At 39.6% G+C, this 27,216-nt stretch overlaps 4 protein-coding genes and 1 long non-coding RNA gene across 9 annotated transcripts; 1 reads left to right on the forward strand and 4 right to left on the reverse strand.

Annotated features, from left to right (window-relative positions):
• Positions 1-2,335: 2,335 nt before the first annotated feature.
• On the reverse strand, positions 2,336-3,389 carry LOC121050999. The gene is made up of 3 exons (XR_005804708.1): positions 2,919-3,389; positions 2,747-2,833; positions 2,336-2,622 (listed from the first exon to the last, which is right to left on the reverse strand). It is a non-coding gene; the product is annotated as an uncharacterized LOC121050999 (long non-coding RNA).
• A 544-nt stretch (positions 3,390-3,933) lies between these two features.
• Positions 3,934-5,647, reverse strand: LOC121050998 (receptor-like protein 12). 3 transcript variants are annotated; one of them, XM_040512679.1, is made up of 2 exons: positions 4,088-5,289; positions 3,934-3,982 (listed from the first exon to the last, which is right to left on the reverse strand). In XM_040512679.1, exon 1 carries the CDS (start codon positions 5,144-5,146, stop codon positions 4,169-4,171), a length of 978 nt encoding a protein of 325 aa, XP_040368613.1. In that variant the 5' UTR covers positions 5,147-5,289; the 3' UTR covers positions 3,934-3,982; positions 4,088-4,168. The 3 variants fall into 3 exon arrangements, with proteins under 3 accessions (XP_040368613.1, XP_040368615.1, XP_040368616.1); XM_040512681.1 differs by having other exon boundaries at positions 3,937-3,979; positions 4,085-5,289; XM_040512682.1 differs by lacking the exon at positions 3,934-3,982 and having other exon boundaries at positions 4,068-4,439; positions 4,552-5,647.
• A 165-nt stretch (positions 5,648-5,812) lies between these two features.
• Positions 5,813-10,095, reverse strand: LOC121050997. Its single transcript, XM_040512677.1, has 3 exons — positions 9,987-10,095; positions 9,753-9,867; positions 5,813-8,263 (listed from the first exon to the last, which is right to left on the reverse strand). The coding sequence occupies exons 2-3, from the start codon at positions 9,761-9,763 to the stop codon at positions 5,836-5,838; spliced, it is 2,439 nt and encodes an 812-aa protein (XP_040368611.1). The 5' UTR covers positions 9,764-9,867; positions 9,987-10,095; the 3' UTR covers positions 5,813-5,835.
• A 4,470-nt stretch (positions 10,096-14,565) lies between these two features.
• LOC121051752 lies at positions 14,566-18,717 on the reverse strand. Of its 3 annotated transcripts, none has more exons than XM_040514928.1 (4): positions 18,078-18,717; positions 16,266-16,390; positions 15,965-16,033; positions 14,566-15,878 (listed from the first exon to the last, which is right to left on the reverse strand). In XM_040514928.1, the coding sequence occupies exons 3-4, from the start codon at positions 15,994-15,996 to the stop codon at positions 14,648-14,650; spliced, it is 1,263 nt and encodes a 420-aa protein (XP_040370862.1). In that variant the 5' UTR covers positions 15,997-16,033; positions 16,266-16,390; positions 18,078-18,717; the 3' UTR covers positions 14,566-14,647. The 3 variants fall into 3 exon arrangements, with proteins under 3 accessions (XP_040370862.1, XP_040370859.1, XP_040370864.1); XM_040514925.1 differs by having other exon boundaries at positions 14,567-15,878; positions 15,965-16,029; XM_040514930.1 differs by having other exon boundaries at positions 14,718-15,284; positions 15,413-15,878; positions 15,965-16,390.
• A 4,229-nt stretch (positions 18,718-22,946) lies between these two features.
• LOC112168940 lies at positions 22,947-23,651 on the forward strand. The gene has a single exon (XM_024305876.1). The coding sequence runs from the start codon at positions 22,947-22,949 to the stop codon at positions 23,649-23,651; it is 705 nt and encodes a 234-aa protein (XP_024161644.1).
• Positions 23,652-27,216: the final 3,565 nt, after the last annotated feature.

Genomic DNA, 27,216 nt, shown 5'->3' on the forward strand with positions numbered 1-27,216 from the left:
TATGGTCTTAAGGAGGCACCAAGGGCATGGAATGAGAGATTTACCAATTTCTTGCCAACCATTGGTTTTAGTTCATCTTATGCAGATCCCAGCCTCTTTGTTAAACATTCTGCTTCAGCTCAAGTTTTCCTCTTGCTGTATGTTGATAATATTATTCTCACGGGCAATAGTGATGATCTTATTACTGCTGTTAAACTTGCCCTTCAACAAGAATTTGATATGAAGGACCTTGGTATGTTGCACTACTTTCTTGGCATTGAAATCAAGTATCTGGACTCTGGATTGTTTGTGTCTCAGCACAAGTATGCAAAAGACCTATTGCATAAATCAGGTCTTGATGATTGTCACACCCACTCCACTCCTTGTAAATCTGGAGTTAGACTCATGAAAGACTCAGGTTTAGACTTTGATGCATCTATGTTCCGAAGTCTTGTTGGATGTCTGCAATATCCCACCTTCACTAGGCCAGACATTGCCTTTGCCGTGAACTCTGTGTGTCAATTCCTACATTCACCATCCACTCATCATCTTGTTGCTGCACAAAGAATTCTACGATATGTCAAGGGTACACTATCAAATGGAATTCTTCTTCAGAAAGCTTCAATTGGTAGTGATCATCAATGCCTGTATCTACATGCCTTTTGTGACGCTGACTGGGCTGGTGATCCTAATGATCGAAAGTCAACAACTGGCTTTGTTATATTTCTGAACAATTCCCCCATCTCCTGGTGCAGTAAGAAACAATCTGCAGTTTCCAGATCATCAACTGAAGCTGAGTATAGAAGCATGGCTGATACCACTTCTGAACTTCTTTGGCTCTCTCATCTCCTGCATGATCTGCATATCCACCTTGCTGATGTTCCTACATTACACTGTGATAACATTTCAGCTCTTGCTCTAGCTACCAACCCTGTGTTTCACTCTAAACTGAAGCATATTGAAGTTGATATTCACTTTACAAGGAATCAAGTCAAAGCTGGGTCTCTTAAGCTTCAGTTCGTCACCTCAAGGGATCAGATTGCAGACTTGTTTACCAAAGGCCTGTGTGGTCCTAAGCATTCTCATTTCTGCTCCAACTTGATGCTCATGTCTCGCCATCAAGTTGAGGGAGGGTGTTAGGCTTATTAAACCTATGTTAATTTCTGTTAATTTTGTAATAAGCAATTAGAGTAATTAGCAGTCTGTTAATTACTATTAGTTGCTTGAGGTAATGTTTAGTGCTCCACAGCTGTCTTGACACATGTCAAGCTTAGGAGATCAGTTGCTACTACTATATATACCTATCTGTACGACTCAATTCAATAATTCAAGGCATCTATCAGATATTTTCTTTTTGTTTCTTACAATTCTCTCTAGAACTTTCATTGATAAGTTATAAATTCAATATTGTAAAGTTCATGGGTTTGGTTCTCAATGACATATGTAAGGATGGGTGGGCTAGGGTTTTTTTTTTAAAATAAATAAATGCATACAACCATGTAAGACTCAGTATACAACATAATTAATGAGATATGTGGCCTAATATTCTCATGTGAGCTCAGAGGTACTACAACAGAATTAAGTTTGGATATGACAAGCATGTCAGGTATTTGGCAGTCCTAATGAGGATGCCAAAAATTTAAACAATATTGTGATTCTCAAGTTTTGTTTATGTGGATAGGGTAAGCATGAATTGAGTTACACATCAGTCATGAAAAGATTCAATACTCACTATAGAGGACTTAAATGATAGAACCGACAATTCTGTTCCTCTCACTTCCAAATGTTCAATTTTATTTGCTTTCCATTTGTTTGTGGGTTGGGGAGATTCAATCCTATAGACCTATCCCGACCCAGCCTAACACTTGCACCTCAGCCATATAATTGTGCCCACTTTAGATTCATTTATCCATAGGAAGAAAAGGTTTTAATTTTTTGACCATTTGGTTTATGCATGACAAATAGGATCCACCTACAGTATTTTTATAGCAGCATAGAAAAAAGTACTAAAGTAGCTCGGCTGCTCCCTACATCATTAACTCTCCCCACCCTTATATCCAAAACCATGCAAACATTTGGCCAATTTATGGGACATCTCCTTTCAAACCTTTGAGCAAAATGCGGCAAAAGGAAAAAAAATCCATGGACCAGCCCCGTCGTCTTCCAAAGATGGGACTTTCAAGATTTAAATACTAAAAAAATCTATAATTTGTATAACTCTCGTCCTCAAGCATAAATAAAACTTGACAACCTTTTTAACTATTGGTGTTATGGTCTTTTTTTTCTCCTTTGAAGAAAGAAACTTCCATTAAAACTAAAAAAAAATTTTTTTTAAAAAGTACAACTACACAAACAGCGGACGAGGAGTCGACTCTAAAAAAGCAATAGTACAACAGAGATAGAGCACTACATGACCAAACTCAGAACTAGAAGAGTCCGAAGTAATAGAAACCTTCCCGACTATCAAAAGTAATGAACCTAATGGTCACTTTTAATAAAATTGTTAAATCCTTCATTATTTGCCATAATCTATAGTTGACAAACCTGTCCGCGGGGAGCTAAAATATTCACAATGGAATCTACTAAAGGCTTCTGTACAACCCGTCTCTTGTGATGCTTTCTCTTAAAATACGGATCTGGGCACTGCATATAAACATGAGCAAAGAATTCATTTAAATAATGTTACTGCAGCTACTTTTTTTTTTTTTTTTCACAAGTTGAAAAGACGTAAAGAACCTTTTTGGACTACGTAAATAGGTGAACTCACCAGGATTGAAACAAGCATATCAGTGGTCCAGGGTACGTAGACACCAGTTGATTAAATGAAGTAGTGGCATTTGCATACATGAAATGTCTGCATGGAGTTAAATATAACATATCAGTTGCCAACAAATGACATACAACAGGTTTCAACAACCAATATGATCAAGGGAACTCACATGTTACTAAGACCCAGCTCTTTAACCCAGACATCAGCACGTTTGACAAGCATCACACAACTCCCGCACTTCACACATCCCAGAAATAAGCACGTTGTAAGGCATGACATCTGGAGGCTCACTCGTCTCAAACTGATCAAACAATTTCCTGGCTTCCCACACTTCCTCCCTTCTTACAAAGCCAGTCTATGAGAGTGCCCAATACGGCAATATCTGGCGTGCAATTCTTCTTCCACAGTTCACAAGCATCCTCCACCTTCCCCTCGCAACACAACACATCAATCACCTAACAACAGAGCTTTGTGCTCGGTATGTACCTCTCCTCCACCACATCATTAAGCAAATTAACCGCGTCGCCCGACTTCTTCTCCTTACAATAAGCTTCAATCATAACCCCATAAGTAACCTCATTGGCGCCAACCCCATTATCCTCCATCTCATCCATAACGTTAATAGCCTCAACAAGCTTCCCCTGCTTCACATACCCATCCATCAATACGGTATATGTAGTCACCAGACACTCTCTTGGAACCCAAAACGGGCACAAATCCCATGGCAGGTATTTCGTCGAGCACCTGGTGTGCAGACTCTAGATCAATATATTACTAATAAACACATTCGGCGCCGCTCCGAATCTGTACTCGTGATTCTGAACCAATTTCGGGGCTTGAATGTGATTTTGGGGCTTGAAACGACGCCCTAATTGGCTCCAATCTGTTCTAAGGGAAACTGTTTTCAGAAAATGAAACTGTTTTGGCTTCACCTAAAAACAGACTTGAAAACATTCTGTTTTGCTCTGTTTTGTTTGCTTCACACATTCGCAAAGCTAAACTAAATTATTGATGCCATTAACTAAAACTACACTTTCTAGTTGCTGTATCTGTATCTGGATTGTGATTTATATATATATATATATATATATATATATATATATATTTATGCTTTCGACAAAAAATACCATGTCCTAACAGAATTTGAGTAAGAGTTAATATTATTTGATTTACTTCATGATGTTGTTATTTCATATGATTAACAAGAAATTAAGATGGAATTGAACTTATTTAAAAGATATACCTCTTTTTGATCTTGTGATGTTTGCTACCACAAATGAAGAGGGATTGCACAACCGTACAAGTAAAACTCCTGGAAGTTACTGATACTCAACATTACAAATCCTCCCTACCTAGGAATGCATACATATAAGAAATTGGAAACACAACTTAAAAACAAAGAGCAACATGATCCAACACTCAATTTCTTATCCTTTTCGAAAACACGATCAGTACTGCAACAATCTCAATGAACCACACATTCCACTTGGTAATCACAAAGTCTGCAACAACCACTCCCACCAACAAGCCACTCCCTGACCCTGCCACAACAAATTTCCAATCCAATTCAATTCCAGAGCCCGAGTCATTATCTTCTGATGTTGAAGGTGGAAGTTGAGTGCCCTCAGAATTTCCACATTTCTTGGGCAATAGATCTCTGCACAATCCTTGGTTTCCCAGATATGAAGTGCTGTCAAATGTAGTGAAGTGGATTCCCCGTGGTACAGGGCCTGTGAGATTGTTGTGAGAGACATTGAACTTTGAGAGAGAATCGAGTTGTGCCAGTTGCTGAGGAATCTCACCAGAGAGCTTGTTATGTGAAAGGTCCAATGATTCAAGCCTTGATAAGTTGCTCAAGGATGATGGGATCCGACCGGTGAGAATGTTATTGGAGAGATTGAGTGACCAAATCCCCTGGAGTTTCCCAATGAATTCAGGAATCTTTCCTTCAAAATTGTTGCTTGAGATGTCAATGAGTATCAAGTCCTCTCGAACTCTTGGGTAGTACCTCTCCACGCCTTTACAAATTATCGTGATTGAGTAATACCCAACATTAAATGAATAAATGCGGTAATACTCCAAATCATGAGTGATACTTGTAGTCCCATTTCCAGAAAAAATGTATTCAAATGGAAACTGACCTAAGAAATCATTGTAAGACAAATCAAGAATACGCAGCACCGGGAATTGAAGATTCTTCTTATCATGTTTCAGAATCACTCCATGGAACACATTGTGGTCCATTTTCAAAATTTTCAACTCAGGGAGAGCCCCCAACCAAACGGGGAAGGTATCATTAAATTTATTGTGTGAAAGGACTAAACTTTCAAGACGTGCACAATTCGCCAGTGACCTCGGTAGTTGCCCATGGAAATTGTTGTGACCAATATCTATCATCCTTAAATTGCTTCCATTGGTGTATGATTGAGGAAGATTTCCATGAAATGAGTTGTTTCCAAGTTTGAGATATTGCAGACTAACACTAAAGTTTCCCCCACACTGAGGTAGGTCGCCAATCAACTTGTTGTTTGACAAATCATAATATCTTCCTAATCCTTGGACTAACCATATCAGTCCATCTTTGAACTGCCACTCTTCTATTTGCCATCCTTACCATCATATCCATCCTTATCTTCTCCAACATTGTTATAATAGGCTTGTCCGTAGCTGGCAGGATTGCTGCATTGAATGACTTACAAAGATTGTTCAACAAAAGGTCACACCTTGAATCATCCCTAAAATAAGCCCTACTCCATTGTTCTGGAGACTTGTCCTGAAACCAAGTCCATGCCTCATCATCCAATCCCTTCATCTCATCCATGTGTTTATTGAACCAAACCTTGGTGCTTGATCTAGCTGCATCCCACAGTAGTTGCTTCAGCCCTTCACCCGGATGCTTGCCCTTAAAGTTGTTGTATAGGTGTCGGACACAGTGTCTATGTTCTACCCCAGGAAATAATTCAGCTATGCCCATCCCCAAACCTTTTTGCTTGTCTGTGATAAATGTGTAAGATGAAGGCCTTTCCATCTTCAGATCCCAAGCCAAGTACTCCAGAAACCATCTCCAAGTGTCTCTGTTTTCAACTTCAGTGCCCATCAATGGGGAACATACCATTGTTCCCATCAACACCAATAGCACTAAGTAGTTGACCAGGGTGCTGACCTTTAATATGGTAGCCATCTAATCCAATCAAAGGTCTACAACCCTCATTCCACCCTTTCTTGCAAGCTGCCAGGCAGATATAAAGCCTATGAAACCTCCTCACCTCACCTACCATCTCTGTCTTGATCTGAACTGTAGACCCTGGGTTGCTCCTCAGCAACTCCTTCTTGTAACTTGCCAACATATTGTACTGCTGTATGTAATGCCCATCATTCATCCTTTTGGTCTTTGCTCTCCCTCTTGCAATTTTTTGCATGCTTACATCAAGATTGAATTTCTTTTGGATATGGTTCTGCATCCCCTTCCTGGACCACTCCTCATCCACCAACAAGTCTTCTTGTACTTCCTTCGTTATTCTGTGGTATGTTAGATGATGACTCTCTGTAAGATGAGCACACTTATGCTCAGGTTTCAATGTCTTGATGACAAGAGTGCCTGGACCAAGTTCTGCAATGTTGCTAGCATACAACCAAAATGGGCAGCCCAACTGACATTTAACCTCAATCTTGTTTTTGCTATTCTTTTGAAACCACAATCCTCTTCTGGTCACCAACCCACACTCTCTAATTGCTTCCTTAAGTACCTCAAAGTTTGCAAAAACATGGCCAACCACAAACTTTGGGTTCTTCAAATCTACCCTTCTATTCCAAGACTTCAACTTAATTCCTCTCCAAGTGGGGAAGGGAAGTGGATTACCTTCTTCATCTTCTTCACTTCCAGAACTATTCAAACTCTCAAGCTCATCTGTCCCTCCACCATCATCACTGCATTCCCCTCCGAAGCCCATTTCTTCAAACTCTTCCACAACTCTCGGATTGGACACATTTTCTTCAAACTGGACATCATCTTCAGAATCAACGGGATCGTAGTATGAGTCAACGTAAAAATCAGAACCTCCTGAACTTGAGTCACTGTCCTCTTCAAACTCATGGACCTCATCCCTTTTGCTTCTGGTCTTATACCTTGCCTCCTTTGTTTGTCTCCCCTTCTTTTTGAATGCAGATCCTCCAGCAACCTTCTTGCCTTTCTTTTCAAATGCAACTGGTTCAGCAACCTTGTTGCCCTTCTTTTCGGATGCAACTGGTTCAGCAACCTTGTTGCCCTTCTTTTTGGATGCAACTGGTTCAACAACCTTCTTACCCTTCTCAACCTCACTAAACCTCCTATTCTTGCTCCCCTGTTTGCCACCTACTTCTCTTCTTGGTTTAGTTGCTTGTTGAACTGGTTCAGGCCTTGGTTCAGCTGGTTCTTCAACTGGTTCAGGCCTTACTGCAGCTGGTTCTTCAACTGGTTCAGGCCTTACTTTAGCTGGTTCTTCAACTGCAGGCCTTGCTTCAGCTGCTTGTTCAATTGGGTGAGCTTCAGCTGCTTGTTCAATTGGGTGAGTTTTAACTTCAATTGGCCTTTGCTCTCCCTGATCTTGGACCACTTCTGTAGCTTCAACCTCAGTTGCTTCAAATTGAGATGCTTGAGCAGCTTCTATACTTGACTCCTTTGCTAGATCTGTTTCTTCAGCTGGCCCTTCAGAAAACTTCAGTTTCTTACCCTCCCAAGGTCTCTTCACTACATGTTTCTCTCTAGGGCTCTTAATGAATGTGTTGTAAAATCCACTAAATACCCCGAATTCCCCTTCAGACCCTCCTCCTTTCCCATTGTTACCATTCTGCCCCTGCCCCATTTGACTTCCATCTCCTTGACTAGCAAACAAATCAGGCACCAAGTCACTAAGACCATTAAAGGTACTTTGACTTGCCTGCTGCTCCTCCACCCTGCCATCCACATCACTATTTGAGTCTAAATTGATGACACCATCTACCCCTTCCATCGGCCTGCTTCCTTCACCAACCACATTAACTCTACTAGAACCAGAACCCCCCACACTTGACCTATTTAGCTTACTTTCAAAAATGTTGGCATCTTGTTCTGCCTTTGCTTTCTCCGCTGCTGTCATCCTATTCAGAGGATTCTCCCAATCTGGATCAACAGGTCTCAAATCATCCTCTTCAGCCTCTTTTTTTCTCCTCCTACCACCACCAGTTACGAAGACACTAATCTGCCTTGTCTTCAGCGGAATAAGCTTCACCATTTCAAGTGCATCAGCATCATTCCTAATCGACATCCAACCCTCATTGCAGAGTGTCCTAGGCAGCTTGAAGTAGTATGATATAGGCTTCTCCCTATATCCTAGATCCCATGCTATGTTCCCAAACTCTGTCCATGCAATCTTATCTGGGTCTAGACCATCTAGCCAAATTCTCCCACCATCCTTGTTGAACCTAGCTACTTTGTACTTCTTCCTACCATCAGGCATCTTGTCAAAATAACCACCATGGTGTATAAATCCTCTGGAACTGAAAACCAAATAAAAAAGCAGAAAGCTTAAAAATCCACTTCTAATCAAATCGAAAATGCATACTTAAAGCCTAACCCTTGCATATTGGCAGAAAATCCAGAAATAGCTCATCTATAAATGCCTATAATTTCACAATTCATGTAATTAGAAGATTACAAAACTGTTCTGGAAATTCAAACTTCAAGGTTCCAATGCAAAACGAAAAATAGAGGGAATAGAATACATGGACCACTCCCAATTTGAAGTTTAAAAATTCACCCCCAAATCCCGAAACCCTAAACAACCATTTCATCTAAATCAAAACCCTAATCTTTGTTTACCCTAATCTGGACTCAGATTCTCTGTAAAACACGTTTTTTACCATGTCCGACACTATTCTCACAAGGAAGGAGATGAAAGTGAGACTTACTATCTTTGCGTCTCGGTCCAGATTCTCTGAAAAACCTCCACATCTTAGCCATCGATCACTTTTGTCGGGAATCCAATGGAATCAAATCCTTTCCAGCCTGGTTGATTCACTTTTGTCGACTTTTGGGTTTGGGAGGAGTGGGAGTTCAGGTATGATTTAGGTCGAGTTCTCTGTGTAAGTGTACTTAGTTTGGGGGGAATTGAAGTTTTCATCGAGTTTTGGGACTGATGTGAGTAAAAAGTCCATTGAGCCCTCTTTTTAGGGGTCACGAGCGTCACACGTGACTCGAACAGACGGACCCGTGACAGAAAGTCCCCGTTAGTACTACGTTGACAACAAATTAGAAGTCAAGGTATCACTTTGATACATTTGAAAGTTCAGGTATCATTTTGACAGTCCTCCGAGTGTCCAGACACTGTCTGTGCATTTTTCCCTATTTTTATTTTCTTATTATTATGTTGTTCTTCAATTTTTGCGCATTTGTTAGAGCAAGTTCACCCGCTGGGTCATTTTATCAGATACTATCCACTGTGACCTACAAAGCCAGGTCAGTTTGTAGGTGCTTTGACCCAGTGGCCTAGATAATAGAAATAAACATAAAAAAACAGTGAACAATATCTGACCCAGTAACCCAATGGATGAACTTTTTTAGATGTCGTCAATTTTCAACAGTTTTATCTAGTTTTCTATTAAACTCACATGTCATGCCTGGAAATACAAAAATATCGTGTTGGAATGAAAAATATAAAATTATTGAAATATTTTGAATGAAATTATTGAAAATTGATGACAAAAGGTAAATCAATCGAAATTATAAAAGAACCTTTTTCTTACAAAAGGTATAATTTATCATAACTAAAAAGTTAAGGGGGTTAATAAACAAACATGAGAAATCTTATGAATTCATTTAGAACCTTTTCTTACAATGGCAAATCCCCAGTGAAATCTACTGTTTTGGCTACAACCAGAGAGTAACAGAAGTAATCCAAAAACTCAGCCATCTTGTGATCTTGACTATTAGAGTTAAGAGGTGAGTAAATCAAAATCAACTGAGAGAGAATTTGATAATTGTGCTTACAACTCAGACATCAAGACAAGGCATTATTGGGCCTGTGAGCAATCTTAACATTCGCCTATCTCCAGCAAGTCCAAGAGTTGAGACCCTCAAAAAATTTGCTCACCATCTTATAATGCTGCATATCAAGAAACAGGGCAGAAAGAGGAGACATTACCCAGCTTTTCCAAGTATCAATTGACAATGACATGTAAAAATGGGAAGGGCAAAGACCAGAAATTGGCAAGTGCGACATACCGTAGGAAGTGCGACATATCCTATGAACTGTGGAAACCCAAATCTCATCGATCCTGAGGTGGGGGGATGTGAGAAATCTTGGGCCAATCTTCACCTGTTTCTGTTTGGCACCGTTTCTTAAGGAAAGGACATCCAATGATATGTAGATGAGAAAGAGAAGTGGGTAGCCCACTTTCTGGCAAGCACCGGAGAGCAGAGCAATTCCAAATTAACAATTCTCAAAGAGAAGTGGGTAGCCCACTTTCTGGCAAGCACCGGAACGCAGGGCAATTCCATATCAACAATTGTTCAAGAGAGTTGAGATGGCCAAACCACTTGGTGTCGTCGATGGTCTCACAATTCAGACGGTAGATGTGGAGAAAAATGAGAGTGCTGGGCAACTGCCCCTCCTTCGCAAACCAATCTACTTCATCGTCGAGTCGAAGTCAAATGCCAAGTCTGCAAGTGTCAAGTAAGAGTTTATCAAATTCTACACACTCTTTGCATTCAGTTTTTTACACTCCCTGATGACAAGTGAGTTTAACTTTGACGGGAATCCCCCTTCCGGAAAACATTCCAATTCTCGGCAATTTTCTACCCACAAAAACACAAGAGTACCTTCATTATGTTCACCCCCACCACAAGACCAATATTTCCATCCACTCATATTGTTGAATTTTAAAGACTGGAGAGATCTAAATGGTTTTTTCACACTAGAAGTATTGTCGTCACCGTAATAGAATTCAGAACCTATAGACATCACTCAATGTAACCCAGAAATATAATATAAAGCTCTCTGGGGGAAGATAACTGTCCCAATGGTGGCAAGGAGATACAATTCTCACAATTAACAAGATGAAGATCAACCAGAGCAGAGGAATAATAATATTCTGACCAACCTGGAAACATTTTGCCTCCATAACCTCTAATTCTAAGCCTTTCCAAGTTCAGGTAAGGTTGGAGCTTCTCAATTAAGCACATCTCTTTCTTCAGTTCTGTTTCCTCGCCAATCCAAAACTTGGTCATTGAGCTCTTCTATTTCTTCCCTTATGATTCCTTCCCAATTTAAATCTACTAAATTATTCAAATTATCAGACTCTGCTTTTTGTTCACTTACATCCCATTCTGCCCAATTCAGAATTAGTTCATTAAGAAACTTCTTGTCCCTCAGAATGTAGACCTCCAAACTGCTGCTATGCACAAGCCCTGAAATACAAGTCTTCCACGCAAATTTTGAAGCTTCTTTAACTGTGGCAAATTATCCCCAGCAGTGTGTCTATCTAGCACAAACTCTGGTAACATTTGGAGGTCTTTCAATTAAATTACCCATATATGGTGGCATCTTTTTTTATCTTTGTAACTTTAATATTCAGATGACTCAAGTTGATCAGTCTTCCCAAGTAGTGTGGCAGCTCAGTAAGGTGCCAACAGTGTGAGACAACAACAATGCTTGCAAGTTATACAAATTACAAATTGTATCAGGTAAACTTTCGATGGAACTGTAAGACAAGTCCAAGTGCTTAACATGTTTCAAGTTGTTAATTGAATCAGGCAATTCCTTAATATTGTACCATGATAACTTCAACATTCTTAAACATTGAAACTTTGGCAATGCCTCGTAGAGTCCTTTGCCCGACAACTTCCACCGCACATAATATGGTAGTAATGGTAGAAAGGTTTGCAAACATTTAGCTTGCTGTAAAGCCGGCCTCAAACATCTCATCATGATCTTCCGGCATATATGAAAAATGACGAGTCTTGATCAAATTGGTGGGTGGATCACTGCCCTCCCACCTAAAAGGCTAAAACAAAATTCTCCTGGTACAAAGCTCGCTAAATCATTGATAAGGTCATGCATGGTGAAATATTGATCAGATCGTGATGAAACTTGAAAAAATGACCTTGAGATTAGATCATTGAAGTTGTCTTCTCCGATTTCGTCTGTTGTTTTGTTTCTTATGGGTTGCAATAGATCTTCAGCCTTCCACAAGTAAACCAATTCAGATGTTTTGAACTCATAGTTCTTGGGAAATATCAAGCAATACGCAAAACAACGCCTGAGATGTGGAGGCAGATGCTTAAATCTAAACCAAAGAGATGGCAAAATGTCACTCTCCTCCTGTGGCAACTCCCACATCTCACTGTTCAATATACTTTCCCATTCCCCCATAGTTAATTTAGAACATAAGAGACCCCCAAGGCACTTAATAGCCAAAGGAAGGCCATTGCACTTTCGTACACTTTGTCTACCTATTTCTTTAAGATGTGAGCGTGCACCAATAGTTGCATTTTTGAAGGCATGTTTTTTAAATAATGACCAACAATCTTCTGCAGACATTGGCACTAGACAGTGAGCTTCAAGAGTACACACCATACGTGCAACATCTTGATTGCATGTTGTGACAATAATCTTACTTCAATGTGCTGCAAATTGGAAAGGACACCTCAAGACCTCCCATTCAGTATAATTCTTATTCCACACGTCATCAAGAACAAGGAAAATCATTTTCCCCTTCAAAGCCGCCTTCAATTTTGACTGAACTAGATTTAAGTTCACAATGTTGCAAGCATTTGAAGTAAGGGACTCATAAATTTGTTGTGATATCCGAAGAACATCAAATTTTTCAGAAACACATGCCTATGCTTGGATGTCAAAATGTTGTTCAACTCTATCATCGTTGTACAAAAGCCGGGCAAGGGTGGTCTTTCCGATCCCACCCATACCCACAATAGGAATCACACTTATCTTATTATTGCCACTCTCATCATCTGATAGCAACAATTCAATAAGTCTCTCCTTCTCGTCATCTCTACCACACACACCAGAGTCTTCGACCAAAGATGTTGACGGTAGTGTTTGTGATACCCTGTATCCAGCACTTGCTTCCAATTTATTTTTATTTTATAATTCTTGTTGGGATTTTTATTTATGGTATGGTTATCTATTTATTATTTTCCATAATTTTATTTATTATATGTAATTTATTTTAATTAAAATTAGCTAATATATCTTAGCGTACCGCTTACCCGTACCACAACGTTCCCTATTTCATGTAACTCTGCCACTAGAGATGGTGTGAAGCTCCCAAGTTATCAGGGAGACAATATCATTGGTGATGCTATCATGATGTTTCCTAGTACAAAAATTTTGGAGGGGTAAAAACTATTAGTATACACAGCCAAAGAGTTATCTTGTGTTGTAATATATTTATCTGTTTGAAAATAGTTACATGGAACTTGCAAAGCGAGTGGATGAAGCTATTGGATTCCTTAGTGCTGTTGAGGTTACTAGAGACAATCTAATCATGAATACAGTTGAGTTTTGGATATCTCATGAATGCCTCCATTTACCATATGAGCAAGCCTTGACTAGGGAGGATTCAACAACTGGCCGTTTATGGGTTTTGATTGTTTTCAGTTATGGGTTGTTTTTGTTTCTCAAAATTGCATCTTGGATCTTTGATCTGGAAAGAGAGAAAGAAGAACAGAGGGAGAGAGAGGAAAAGATTGTTTAGAGAAAAAAAAATTAATAAATTAAGATACAAATGGATGAAAATAATCTTCAAAATATGCCAGCTATCAGACGCCGTTACAAACCTAACGGGTCCAGTTACCAATGTTCGGTCAAGGTCAGAATCTCAAGTGTCGTTATGATATTTTTAAAATGTGAGGTACTAAAATTTATGAGGAGCAATATTTCATGTATTATATGAACCAATTTCCCTTAACTTAAATATACATGCAGTACATCAAAATTTCTATGTAATCTCTTGTTCAACAGGTCGTCTAACAACATGGACAAACAATTGTTTGTCCTTGAACGTTTATTGATTTGAAAATATTCCAGCGAATGAGGATCCTTCCATTCTGATGCTGGACAAATTACATCCAAGTTACATGTCATTGAGCCTGGTGCCCAACCAGGTCAGCAGTGTACATATTCTACTAGAAGTTACATATTTACTATCAATTCACCTGGACCATCGTTGTATGTGAACACGCATTTATTTCTTTATCCATGATCTCCTAGTTTTTTTAGGACAGATCATTTTTTCTTGGATATGGACTAGAAAATCTTATATATGATAAGTGGTAATTAGTTGATGAGATATTGACTACATCTGCTAAGAGTTTGAGACTCCTTTTCAGGAGGAATTTATAGGGTCATAAGATTGATCAAGAATGGGTAACAAAGTTTCAATTTATGGTAGATTTTTACCTAGTTAATTAAGTCAAACAGAACAAAGGCAAAGATGAAGTTTGGAAATCTCTGATGTATTGATCTTCTCCAAAGACGGAGTACATATACAAAGTATACATAATCCTAATAGAAAACTCATTACACCGTGATATTCTCCCACGCCACTACATAATATTCTCCTTAACTATACAATCCTAATTATACTACAATTCCTACAATTATGGAGAGTGTCTCACGCTAACACTCCCCCTCAAGTTGGAGTATACAGATCACAGATGCCCAACTTCTCAAGTGAGTCATAAAATGCCTTGCTAGAGATTGCCTTTGTAGAATGTCCGCCGGCTGCCCCTCAGTAGGTATGAAGGAAAAAAAGATGATTTGTTGATTCAGCTTCTCTTTGATGAAGTGTCTATCAACCTCCACATGTTTTGTACGATCATGTAGAACATGATTATGAGCAATTTCAACTGTAGCTTTGTTATCACAGAACAAGGGCATGGCTTTCTTTTGCTTGAACCCCAAATCCCTCAACAAGTGCCTTAACCATCATTATAGCTTTCAAGTTGAAGGTAGACTTGGTGAATGCATCATATGCAGTAACCCCATTGACCCATAACTCTTTTAAATCTTCGATAAGGGGTTCCAAGTACACATCAATGTCATTTCCCGGTTGCTTAGGACCGGGGATTAGTAATGTCAACATTAAATGTTCCTTGGACATGCAAAGCGATGGGGGGAGGTTATATGCAACCAAGATCACAGGCCAACAACTATATCGGGAACTAAGATCACCAAACGGATTAAATCCGTCGGATGAAAGACCAAGTCTAAGATTACGAGGATCTTCTGCAAATGAAGGCCACTTGCTATCAATCTTCTTCCATGCAAGTGAGTCAACTGGATGACACATCTTGCCATCTTGACTTTTATGAGTGTGGTGCCATGTAAGCTGTTCTGCCTTTTCAGAATCCTTAAACATTCTTCTAAATCTAGGGATTATAGGAAAATATCTCAAGACCTTTGCAGGGACTCCTTTCTCAATCTTTTGGGTGCGCTTATTTACTTTCCACCGAGAGGCACCACATTTAGGACAAGTCTCTGTGTGCTCTAGACTCTTTCTAAATAAACAACAATCATTAACACAAGCATGAATCTTCTCATACCCTAGATCAAATGCTTTGAGTAATTTTTTTGTTGAATATAGAGAACTAGGAAGTATGTTATCTGGAGGTAGAAGACTACGAACCATCTCTAGAAGTTCATCGTAGCCACTATCAGATAAACTATTCCTTGCCTTAAACTTGTAAAACATTACTGTTGCTGACATCTTTGAGGAAGGACAACCTGTGTATAAAGGAAGTTCTGCTTCGGAAACTAAATTTGCAACATCAGGCTCTATTGGTTCAGGGGCAGGTTCCATAAATTCATCATCAAAATATGCATCTCTGTACATTCTATATGTTTCTAAATTCTCTATGTTATCCACCATTTCTTGTTGTACAGAAGTGTTCGGCTCATCCCTATGAAAGGTACAGTTACTATAACTTTCATATAACCCATTTGAGACCAAGTGATCTAAAACTTCATTAGGTGGATGGGACCAGATATTTATACAGCCACTACAAGGGCATTGGATCCTGTTCGGGTACCCCTTACTTGCATGAATACTAGTAACAAACTTTCGCGCTCCATCATAAAAGGTCCTAGGATTGCTAAGACAATAAAATAATAAAATGTTTATCAAATGGAATTTTGGTTTATATCATCAGAATATAAGGGTTCCTGGTTTAGATATAACCTGTTTTTACAGTGTGCCCATTCTGTATCCATTTTGTTTCACCTTCGTATTCCTTGGGCCACGTTCTAACTTGTATTTAGACAGCAAACATTTTACAATTTAAACACTATAACTGTACTTATCTAGATACTACTAACCATTACAAGTAATAAAAAACAGAAATAAAAACAAACTAACCAACTAAACACAGAGCTTCACATATGCATTTCTTTATATTACATTGTTTCAATATGTGCTTGCCTTAGTTAAAGGAACTTTGAAATCAAATGACAAGGACGAGGGGGAGCGAGAGAGATCTTACCGCTAAATACATTTCACGAAAAGCAGATCATTTAATACTTCATTGCATACAAAGCTGCTCTGCTACCAACTCTAGCTAGTACTGAACTGTCAATGTTGATATCTCCAAGGGTTGAAAAAGTGTAGCTGGATAATATGATAACTATATCAGAAATCATATAAAAATGCAGCAATTATGAAAAAAAAAAAGGCTAGATAGAAGTAATACAACAGAGACGTCCAGAAGGCAACATATAACAAATTTTCATAAAAATAATAACTCGTCGGATCAAATTTGCAAGCTTTCAATTGTAAAAGTATACTAATAGCTAGGTTTCAAGATTCAATTCCTTTTTCACCTAGTCCCATTATAGTTAAAAAGGAGAGAATAAAAAAGACAAAGTGTAAGAGGTAGAAACAGAACATAACGCATAGCTGATTGAGATTACAGATATAGCGCATCATTAGACTATCAATTTAATTTCTTATACACAATGAAAAGAAACCTACAATCATGGAGTTCTTGCTTAGAGTTTGACCTGCCCAAAATTACCAAGTGAATAGGAATGATCACTATGTTGATCATGAGAAGTACTATTGAATGACTATGAATATGCCAAATCAGGACCAAGCAACAGATGTTGACCACGTGCTAATGATTAGTTATCATAATTGAACCATATATATATATATATATATATATATATGATGTACTCGTTTCCAGTTTGAACCATATACATCCATGATGACAATATTAGATTAAACATAACAACCTTGACCAAATCATTATTTTGCTAAATGTTTAACAATGTAGCAATTAAAAAAAAAAAAGTGGCTACAAAGAAGTAATACTGCATAGACGTCTAGAGGACAAACATATAACAAATTTTAAGGGAGAAATATCCAACTCGAGCTAACACCCACACTCCTATAACACTCAGCTGAATTAGATACAATTAGCCACTGCTTTTCAGTGAGATAAATCCAAATGAAGAAACTTCTACACTAAAATCCCAGAAGAGTTTCACCTCAAAACCAACAACTTGTTGCTTGAAATCAAGCAAATATTGAAATTTGAAATCCAGTTGGAATCAGATCCCTAGACCACATATATGGAAGCAAAGAAACTCAATTCAATCTCAAATTGTTACCCAAAAGCAGAAATTTAAATTTAAATGCACAGATGCCACATCCCAAAGCACCTCAAAAACTACAGAAAGAGCTAACTAACTAGCAACAACCTGCAAGTGAAGCAATTAGCGCTGACCTCTTTAAAAAATGGAGCAGTAATCAACACCAGTCTCTACCTCAACTCAAAATCCCTTGACCAAAACCCCTAAGTTGCTCAACAACCATAGTCCTTTGTACCCACATCTCAAAAACATCACAGAACACCAACCATCAACACACATCATAAGAAAGAAGAAAAGGCCCCAGAGTAAATTTGAAAAAGGTTCAAGGTTTCACAAGCATTGCCATCACTTAGCAGATAAAGAAAAGTCCATTTATACATTGCCTAACTTCTACCAATGAGAAAGCACTTTTTCACAAATGGGTCTTCCCCCATTTTCAAAATCCATAGGCCTCTCTCTCTCCCCATAATTTTTCAAAGCAAATCCAATTCCAACGACCAAATGAACTCAGAAACTAATTCAATACACTGATCAATCAAACCAAAAGTTTCAGATTTACAAATCAATCAAACACCTATCTTAGATTACGAAATACCCAACTATAAATCCAACACTTTAGACACACCCAGTTCAATTTTGATATAAAAACCCAAGCAAATATACCAAAATCTATATGAATCCACAATATCACATGGCCATACCTGAATATATGATTAGAAATCACAATCTAAGACACCCATCTTTGTCCTCGACCAAACACACAACGCCAGGTCGCGAAATCTAACCGGTTGCCCAAGAGCAGAACTCGGGGAAGAGTTCAGATTTTTGCAGCAGCTTGAGAACTGGGTGATTAGACGATGTTTGAGATTTTTGCCATTAGGTAAGTGATTAGAAGATGTTTGAGGCTCTGCGAACTGGGTAAGGCTTTCTTAGAAGAGAAAACTGAGGAAACAAAGAAAATTTTGGGAAAGTCGAGAAATGAGGAAAGAGAAAATTGAGAGGGAAGTCAGAATTTTTAGGGAAAATTTCGGGCCTTAAGAATCCTTTTTTACGGCATGCTTCTTGTGCGAGCCGTAAATGACTTTTTTGATAGCTATTTTTACGGCATGCACAATATGTGTGCCGTAAAAGCATGATACAATTATGGCGTGCGCCTTCCGCGGGCCATAAAAGACTAATTGATAAAGACTTTAACGGCACTCCTATAAAGCACGCTGTAAAAGACTAAACGAGAAAGGTTATTTACGGCACGCAAAATATGCACGCCGTAAAAGAGTAAAAATTACTGCGTGCAATAATGCACGCCATAAATTTTACGCCGTAAATGCCTGGAATTCTTGTAGTGTGACTGCTGTTTCTCTAATATGCCTGTTCTTTCTTACAGAAACCCCATTCTGCTGAGGGGTATAGGGACAAGAGATATGATGAACAATGCCTTTTTGTTTCAAAAAATCTTGGAACTGCAAACTCATGTACTCACCACCTCCATCACTTCTAAGAGTTTTAATTGAACTGGAAAATTGAGTAGATACAAAAGCACACAGAGATTGGAAGTAAACAAAAACTTCATTTTTATTCTTCATGGGATACATCCAAGTGAATCTTGTACAATCATCTATGAACAAGACAAAATATCTGTAGCCATCAATGGATAGATGTGGGGAAGGTCCCCAAACATCAGAGTGTACAAGCTCAAATGGAACCTCACTTCTAGTAACTGAACTAGAAAAGGGAAGTTTATGCAATTTGCCTAGAAGACAAGGTTCACAGACAAAAGACTCACTATCATTAGCTACTGAAATGTTGCATTTTTCCAGAATGTGATGAGCCACCTCATTTGTTGGATGACCAAATCTCTTGTGCCAAACTGAATTCTTGATTAACTGTCCCACAAAAGCAGTTTGATGCTGAGAAGATGAACCTGAGCTAACTGTAGTAGCCTTATTGGATGGAATTGGTAGCTGTGAAGAAACAGAAGACTTGTTCACTGGAGGCAGCTGAAAAGGAATTGGATAGAGACCTTGTTTACATAGTCCCTGATAAAGAATGTTGCCCTGCACTTTGTCCTGAATTATGCACATGAACTCATCAAACCAAACAGAACAATTGTTCTGCTTGCATAGTTGATAGATAGAGAGTAAATGTGCAGTGAGTTCTGGAATTAATAGCACATTATCAAGTATCAATGGACCTAAAGTAGTAGTGCCAGAATGTGTGATAAACAAGTGATTACCATTCCCAACTTGCACAGAGTCATTGACTGGATAAGGAGCAGCATTGTTGAAGAGTTGTGCATTATTAGTCATGTGATTAGTGGCTCCAGTATCAGCCAACCAAAATTGAGGAGCAAAGTTGGTTGTGGCAAGCATAGCTGTCTCAGTGATAGTCTCAGATTGTTGTTGTTGTTGACCAGGAAAACCAATGATGTAGTAGCACCTTTCAGCTGTATGTCCTGGTTTGCCACAGTATTGACATCCATTGCTATTGAAGTTGGTGTTACCTTGCTGATAATTGCAGAGAGTTCTGCAGGTTTTTGCACCATGACCAATCTTGCCGCAAAGTTGACATGTAAAAGCTCCAGTTCCAGCATTGACATTATTCCCATTGTTGCCTCTGAATCCACCACCAGAGGTTTGCGCTCCAGCCATAGATTGTGCATTAAAACCACCTGAGCCTCGTCCAAAGTTTGGGAAACTTCTATTACCAAAGTTGGTTTGGGGCCTGGGATTGCCTCTGCCAGCATAGAGACCAGCCATGCCATAGTTGAAGTCAAAGGCAGGATATGGAGTAAAGGGATTATAACCATAGGGCATAGGAGTGTAGGGTGATTGGACTGGGACAGTGGCTAGGGGCTGAACATGATGTTGAAAACCAGGTGGCACAACTGGTGCACCATAGCAAGGTTGAGGAGCAGTACTAGCTGAAATAGCTGGAGCAGGTGTGGAAGCTGGAGTAGGAGTTGTAGTAGCAGTTGATGACGTAGATGTGGAAGCACTTGGAATATCTAATGTGGTCTTGGCAAGCATGGCAGTTAGGAGACTCTGCAATCCTTGAGTTTCATTGCTAATGTCAATCTCTGCAGCCTTGAGAAGTGTTTTAAGTTCACCAAGTGAACAGCTCACAAACTGAGCTCTAATGACAGTCTTGATAGCAGCAAATTCAGGAGGTAGACCTCTCAATACTGTGACAACAACGTCCTCATCATCAATCACAACTCCAACAGTCTCAAGTGCATCCTTGGCTACCTTAATCTTGTCTAGGTAGGTTTCTATGTCATCAGTTCCTTTCTTCAGGTTTTGAAGATTGGACTTGAGCTGGAGAACGTTTTGTCTGTTGGGAGCAGCAAACTTGAGCTTGAGTCTAGCCACATGTCTTGAGCTGACTTGCTTCCCACAACACAAATCATGGCAACAGTGCTCAAGGTTTGGCCCATCATGTTCACAATGCTTTGATCTTGAGTCTTCCAAGCAATATACTCAGAGGAGATCACAGAGGTGGTGCCATCAGATGATGTGGTAAACTGTGGAGGACAAGGAGTGGTGCCATCGACAAAGCCATAGAGGTTTTGGCCCTTGAGAAAAGACTCCATCCGAAACAACCAGGTAGGATAGTTGGTTTCATCAAGCAAGATATTAGGTAGGAACACAGTAGTCTGAGTTGTAGCATGAGGTGTGGATGAGGATGTCATGACTTCTCAACGTGCATAAACAAACAAATCAAATTTTCCAGGTAGATGAGCTATATGATGTACGAGAAATAACAAGAGAATCACACGAGCTGGATCTGATACTCTTAGTGTAATACTAGTGCATCACAGTAAAGCAACAACTCAGGAGTAGCAGGCCTTGTATATCTATGATTTTTAGAATCATCACCTTGAGTCTAACCATTTCAGAGGCTTAAAAATAACACATGAGCTACAGACAATCACCTCGAGCAATATAAGGCAGTAAATCATCATAGACTTGAAATAACACTTGAGCTAGTAAATCATCATAGAGTAGGAGCTAGGGTTTCAATGAGTTACGAATCACAGATCTAGACAGATTTTTGATAAACAACGACTATGATTGAGCTTCAATTACTATTAATGAGCTTCGATTCACAGATCTCATGTAATAACAACTAGTTTTGATGAGCAGAGGCAATTTTCGAGCTCGATTCACAGATCGATGCACTCGATACCAGATTTTGATGAACAGGCACTACATTTGAGTAATCGAAGCAAAGATTGTAGGCCACAAAGTTATAGATCATATCAAATCACAGATTCACCAACAGAAACATCATAAACTTCTTCATTTCTTGAAAAATTCATCAAAGAGAAAACTTGTCTGAGTTAATAACCTTGAGTAGAACGAGAAAGATGTAGAGGAATATAGATCTTCAAGCCACGATCGCAGCCTGGGGCTTTGATACCATGAAAGTTCTAGAGAGAATTGTAAGAAACAAAAAGAAAATATCTGATAGATGCCTTGAATTATTGAATTGAGTCGTACAGATAGGTATATATAGTAGTAGCAACTGATCTCCTAAGCTTGACATGTGTCAAGACAGCTGTGGAGCACTAAACATTACCTCATGCAACTAATAGTAATTAACAGACTGCTAATTACTCTAATTGCTTATTACAAAATTAACAGAAATTAACATAGGTTTAATAAGCCTAACAATCAATAGGTTACAGCTCACTAACATGGTTGTATGCAACTTGAGTTTCATTTCTATATTCATTTCTAGGGACGCCATTAGTGACTACTCATTTCCTAGATCATGTGAAATGTCATCAAAGCTAATGCAAATACTGTTGTATCTGCACGGAAGTACGTGCTAACTTTATCCCCTAACAAGGACTAGAAGTTTTATCATGGTAGGTAAGTGCAAGGATTTCAATGGGATGTTGTGGTGTCAAACTTGTTTGTTTTTGGGTGGTGCATAACTGTCGTGTATTGAATCTCGTTAACTTTGTTTGTGTTATTTTCCCTTATACAAGGGATTACAATGAGTAGCTTCTTTAATTACTAATCCTCTCAATGTTATGAGCATGTCCTGGTGGCCGATTTTGTTTCTTGATTAGAGAACATTCAAGCTCTGTTTCTCACAAAAACAAACTAAACCTCAAACTCATGCTTGTAAAAGTGCATGCCTTTTAGGGATCTCTTTCAAAGTTTCAATGATTTTGGTTTTTCATCCAATAAGGGTGTGTTGTGTTGAAGAAATGATTCTTTATGTCATTAACTGACCTGCAGGCTTCAGTGATATAACTAATCAGTGGCGGATCTAGGAATTCAGGTTCGGTGGGGCTTGAACTTCTTAACAAAGGAAAAAAAAATAGTAGAGAATCTCGACGGTGCGAGAGAATTTTATAAATTGAAAAAAAAATATACACCTAGTCAGGGGGACATAATGAGCCTAAGCAGCCCTCAAATGCATATACAAAATTAAACAATAAACTGAACAATAAAATAAACGTGCAATGCAAAAAAATACCGCGACTTTTACTCTCCTCTCTCTCTGCTCTGCTAGGGTTAGGGTTTCAAGTATACAAAGTTGTGCGGCGTCTTACCTTCATGGCTGCAGCGATCGCATCCATGACTGCCAGACTTACGACTAAACTGTCGCTCAAGGAGGGAGAAGAACCAGTTGATTTGGGGAATCTCCGAGTTCCGGGGAAAGAGTTTTTGGCTCGAAATTTCTACTTGGTAGAAAGGCTCAATACTTGCAGGGGCCTGATGCTGGAATCATTCTGGAGTGCTGTAAGATCTATGTGGAGGTTGACTGGGACCGTGGAGGTACAACCAAGGGGTGACCATTTTCTGTTTACGTTCACCCATGAAAGGGATGTTGCTAGAGTAAAGAAGGGAGGACTGTGGGGCTTCCAACGTGCCATGATTCTCCTGAATGACTACGATGGGTTTTCGGAGATCTCTGCAGTGCTGTTGGATTTTGTTTGGATCTGGGTTATACTTGATGGCATACCTCCGGGTATTTTGACGGAACCAACCGTCCGGTTGGTTGGTAGGACAATTGGCGAGGTGCTAGAGGTGGATCGTCCGGCGCTGCGTAGGGGCGATGCTCGGGTCAAGCTTGTTCTATCTATCCATGATCTGGTGCGTCTCAATCGTACTGTTAGGGTTTCTCCCTCGGACGTCCTAACCCTAAGATTCAGGTATAAAAGGCTCCTTGGGCGCTGCCACTCCTGTGCTATGTTGAATCATGGTGGCCAGCGATGCCCTAGGGTGGACGAGTTGGAAGTTGATGCTGGGGCAGAGTAGGGATCGCACACGGCTGCTTGGTGAACCAATAGCAGCTCCACGACGGCTTGTTTCTTCTTTGTGGAAAGGTACACAATGAGCCCTATTATGTCTCAATCACCTTATTCAAATTATAGGTCTTCATTGATCATTTTATGAATATTGTTTTTCAGCACAAGGTTCTTAGAATTGCAATTAGTAAATGCATTGTCATTTATGCAACTCATTGGAGTTCGACTTTAATTTAAATAGAGTAAGGATCTTTGTCATTCAATTTGAGGACAGTTGTAACCAATCTCATCTCTCAATAGTGCATTAAGTTTAGGGGCTGAGTTGTTAGTTTGTTGCATTAGTGTAGTCTAATTCTTTGGTTTTGGTTTTAGTAATAAAAAGGCTGATAATCGGTTTTGGTTTTTTGGATTGCTTCTGGGATCAGCATCTTGAACAGGGAATGGAAGATCCATAGCTTGATAGAAATCTAAAGACACAAAAAGTAGAAGGTAACTTTTGTCTAGTATTTCCTGGATCTATTGGCACTTGTTTATGATTGTCAATATCAGTTGGTACTTGTCTTCATTTCTATGATAAAAATTGGAACACACTTATATCGCTGTCTTCAATAGTAATGCAAGGATTTTACAAAGTCCTAGCAATAATTCCTGCGCATTAACTATGCCTTTTGTTTCAGTGGCAGCGACGATCCGAATTGTTCTGCACCCAAAAGGATGTTGATGTTGTGAGGTCAGAGTGGGCTAAGTTTGTGATGAAGTATCATATTGCATAGCTGTGATGGTTGTTCAAGGCAGGACTCTTATTTTGGTATTTTGATCACTTGCCTCCTGCTAGCTGGTTTTAGTTTTTGCTTTAGTTATAGGCATGGTTAATGCGCAGTTGAAGGCATTTTTGTTTTGGTATTTTGATGAGCCTCCTGCTAGCTAGTTTTAGTTTTTGCTTTAGTTATAGGCATGGTTAATGCAATGTGGACGCGTTTATGTTTTCCGGCTTTATGCAGTTATAGCCACTTAGGCAATGTTAATTCTTATGTAAATGTTGGGATGAATATTGCTGATGAATGAAATGGCTTTTGGAATCAAGGATGTGTTCAATTGTACAGAATGTATGTCTTCTCTTATATCTCAGACAATTCAAAACCAACAGCAAACCATTGTCTAACAAATGAACATGATGAAAAAAGAAAGAAAAATCTGTTGTCTGAATCATCTATCTACAATAGTTATTAAACATATTCAGTTGTCTAACAAGATATAACACAAAAAAATAATAATATGTTCTGTTGTCTGATGAAAACGAAGACCACAGAGAATTGAAAAGCTACAATTGTATGAATTGATCAACTAGTACAGCATCTTGGGAGGCCATATGGTTGAAAAGAGACTTTAAGGATCCATGAAGCAAGAAAGCTGTAGTTCAAGAAAATCTCAGACAACAGTTTATTTTAGGATGCAATAGTATGAAGCAATGATACACAATGGCTTTAATAGTTTTGCTCTTGTCTTGTTCAAAGTCAGTCAATAGTATTCAATTACTTTGCAGATGTACAAGCTTCCTTCAGACAACAGTTTTTTTACAAATCAATGTTCTCTAAATTTTCATTACACGTTCATATTCTTCTAGGGTCTGTCAACTGAAATTACTTTGCACAAGAGTTAAGTTGCCAATTGCTGTTGTTCTTCGTGGTATTCAGACAACAGACAATATAGTAGTCGCTGTTGTAGTAAACTTTATCAGACGACAGTTTTTTGGTATTATTGCTGTTGTTCTTCGTGGTATTCAGACAACAGACAATATAGTAGTCGCTGTTGTAGTAAACTTTATCAGACGACAGTTTTTTGGTATTGTCTGATTATGTATCAGACGGCATTGAGATAGACAACAGCAAACTCTATAATCAGACGACAGTGAAAAACTGTCGTCTGATTGAAAAATTGGTGTAGTGTTTGCAAATTTATCTTTTGCATTTCTTCCAACAAACCTACTGGGCCTTGGAATTCTCTGGCCACTGCTCTCTACAATGGTACTTGCGTTGGCCTTGGGCAACCTGTATTGGGTGCGTTATATCGTTCCCTTTATAGGGTCGTAATGCGCCCCTTCGATACCGATATTAATGGCCCTTTCCGGATTCTTGCCTTTTGGCTGCAGATTTATTTCCCTCGCTTCCGTCGCGATGATATTCCAAAGGAACCTCCAGTCAATTCCCTTTTGGGGAACTGGCTTTGCCGCAATGTAAAGTATCGAGCTCTTCCCTACTCCGAGTGTTTTATTTACTTGTACTTGCTGGGAGAGATGCCGGACCCAAAAATAGTCCTTTCTAGGCGTTTCCCTCCTCCCATTGACGATGGCTTTCTACCCAGTGGATGGGATCATAGCGAAAGAGCCCTCCTGGCCTTTCGTCGTGCCATCTCCTGCTTGGATATTCGTCTTGCCACCGACTGCGTAAGTTATGAGCTCTATACCCATAACCACTTCGCTCGCCAATTTGGGTTGGCCCAGTTGGTACCCTGGCCTCTGGTTGATTCTGCCAATTATTACACCTCTTGGAGGAGATTACCCCACCTGGGTCTGCCCCCTTTCAGAGTCAGTTTACTTTGATAGTGATTCCCCCTTGGGTCAGAGCGTTGTACCCTCTCAACGATGTCGACGATGATTATGCTGATTGGTGGAAAGAAGTGTCTGTGAACTGTTGGGACCTGCCACATGACGAACTCTTCGTCCTGATCATTCGTGGCATGAGTAGTCCTGGTCCGGAGGACCGCGAGATTCTTAAGCGCTTCTCCAACCCTGCAGCACAACCCCCGCGACCTATTCTACCTTCTCGCTCATCGCGTCCAGGGATACAAATCGACGAGCTTAGGGCAACAGTAAGTTTTTGTCTTTCTTCACCATTAATTCCTTTTCCTCATGAAATGATTTTCCCGCTCTTATTCCTGAGTGTGTTTTGCAGCAAACTACCCGGAGCAAGACAAACTCTGTTCAGGCCGGGAAACAAAGGGCAATAGTAGAGGAGACTCCTGATGGAGAGTCTTCTCATGATGTAGATCCTGCTGAGGTAATTTGGTTAAGAACGATCCCAAACTTGCATATTTGGTGCTTTCCCCCTTTTTGAATTGTGATTCTTTTCTCGTACAGGCCACTGCTGTCTTTGCTTGCAAACGCGATAGGTCTCAATCCGTCGAAGAGAGTTTTGAAGATGATGAACCTCTGGGAATGCGATTGGTAAACTCCGGCCCCTTCTTATTCTATTCCAGGCTTAGAATCTGGGCATGATCTTCATTATGTATCTTTTGACAGGTCCGTCAAAGGACCACTGATCCCTCTCGCCTGAGCGAGGCTGGACCCTCAGCCACTGCAGAAGAGCCAACTCTCTCGCTAGTTCAAGCATCAACTAATCCCGTGGTGCCTCTTCCATCTCCCAGATCTATAGAGCATCTGCAAGGTCCTACCATTCTAATAACGATCTCCAATGACGACTCCTTGGAGCATGAAAGCGTGGAAAGCCACTCTGAGGCTTCTGCCGCTTATGAGGAACTGATGACGACAGAGATTCTCGCGGCACTAGAGGTCCAAG

The sequence above is a fragment of the Rosa chinensis genome, chromosome 1 (assembly GCF_002994745.2).
Source record: "Rosa chinensis cultivar Old Blush chromosome 1, RchiOBHm-V2, whole genome shotgun sequence".
Taxonomy (NCBI): Eukaryota; Viridiplantae; Streptophyta; class Magnoliopsida; order Rosales; family Rosaceae; genus Rosa; species Rosa chinensis.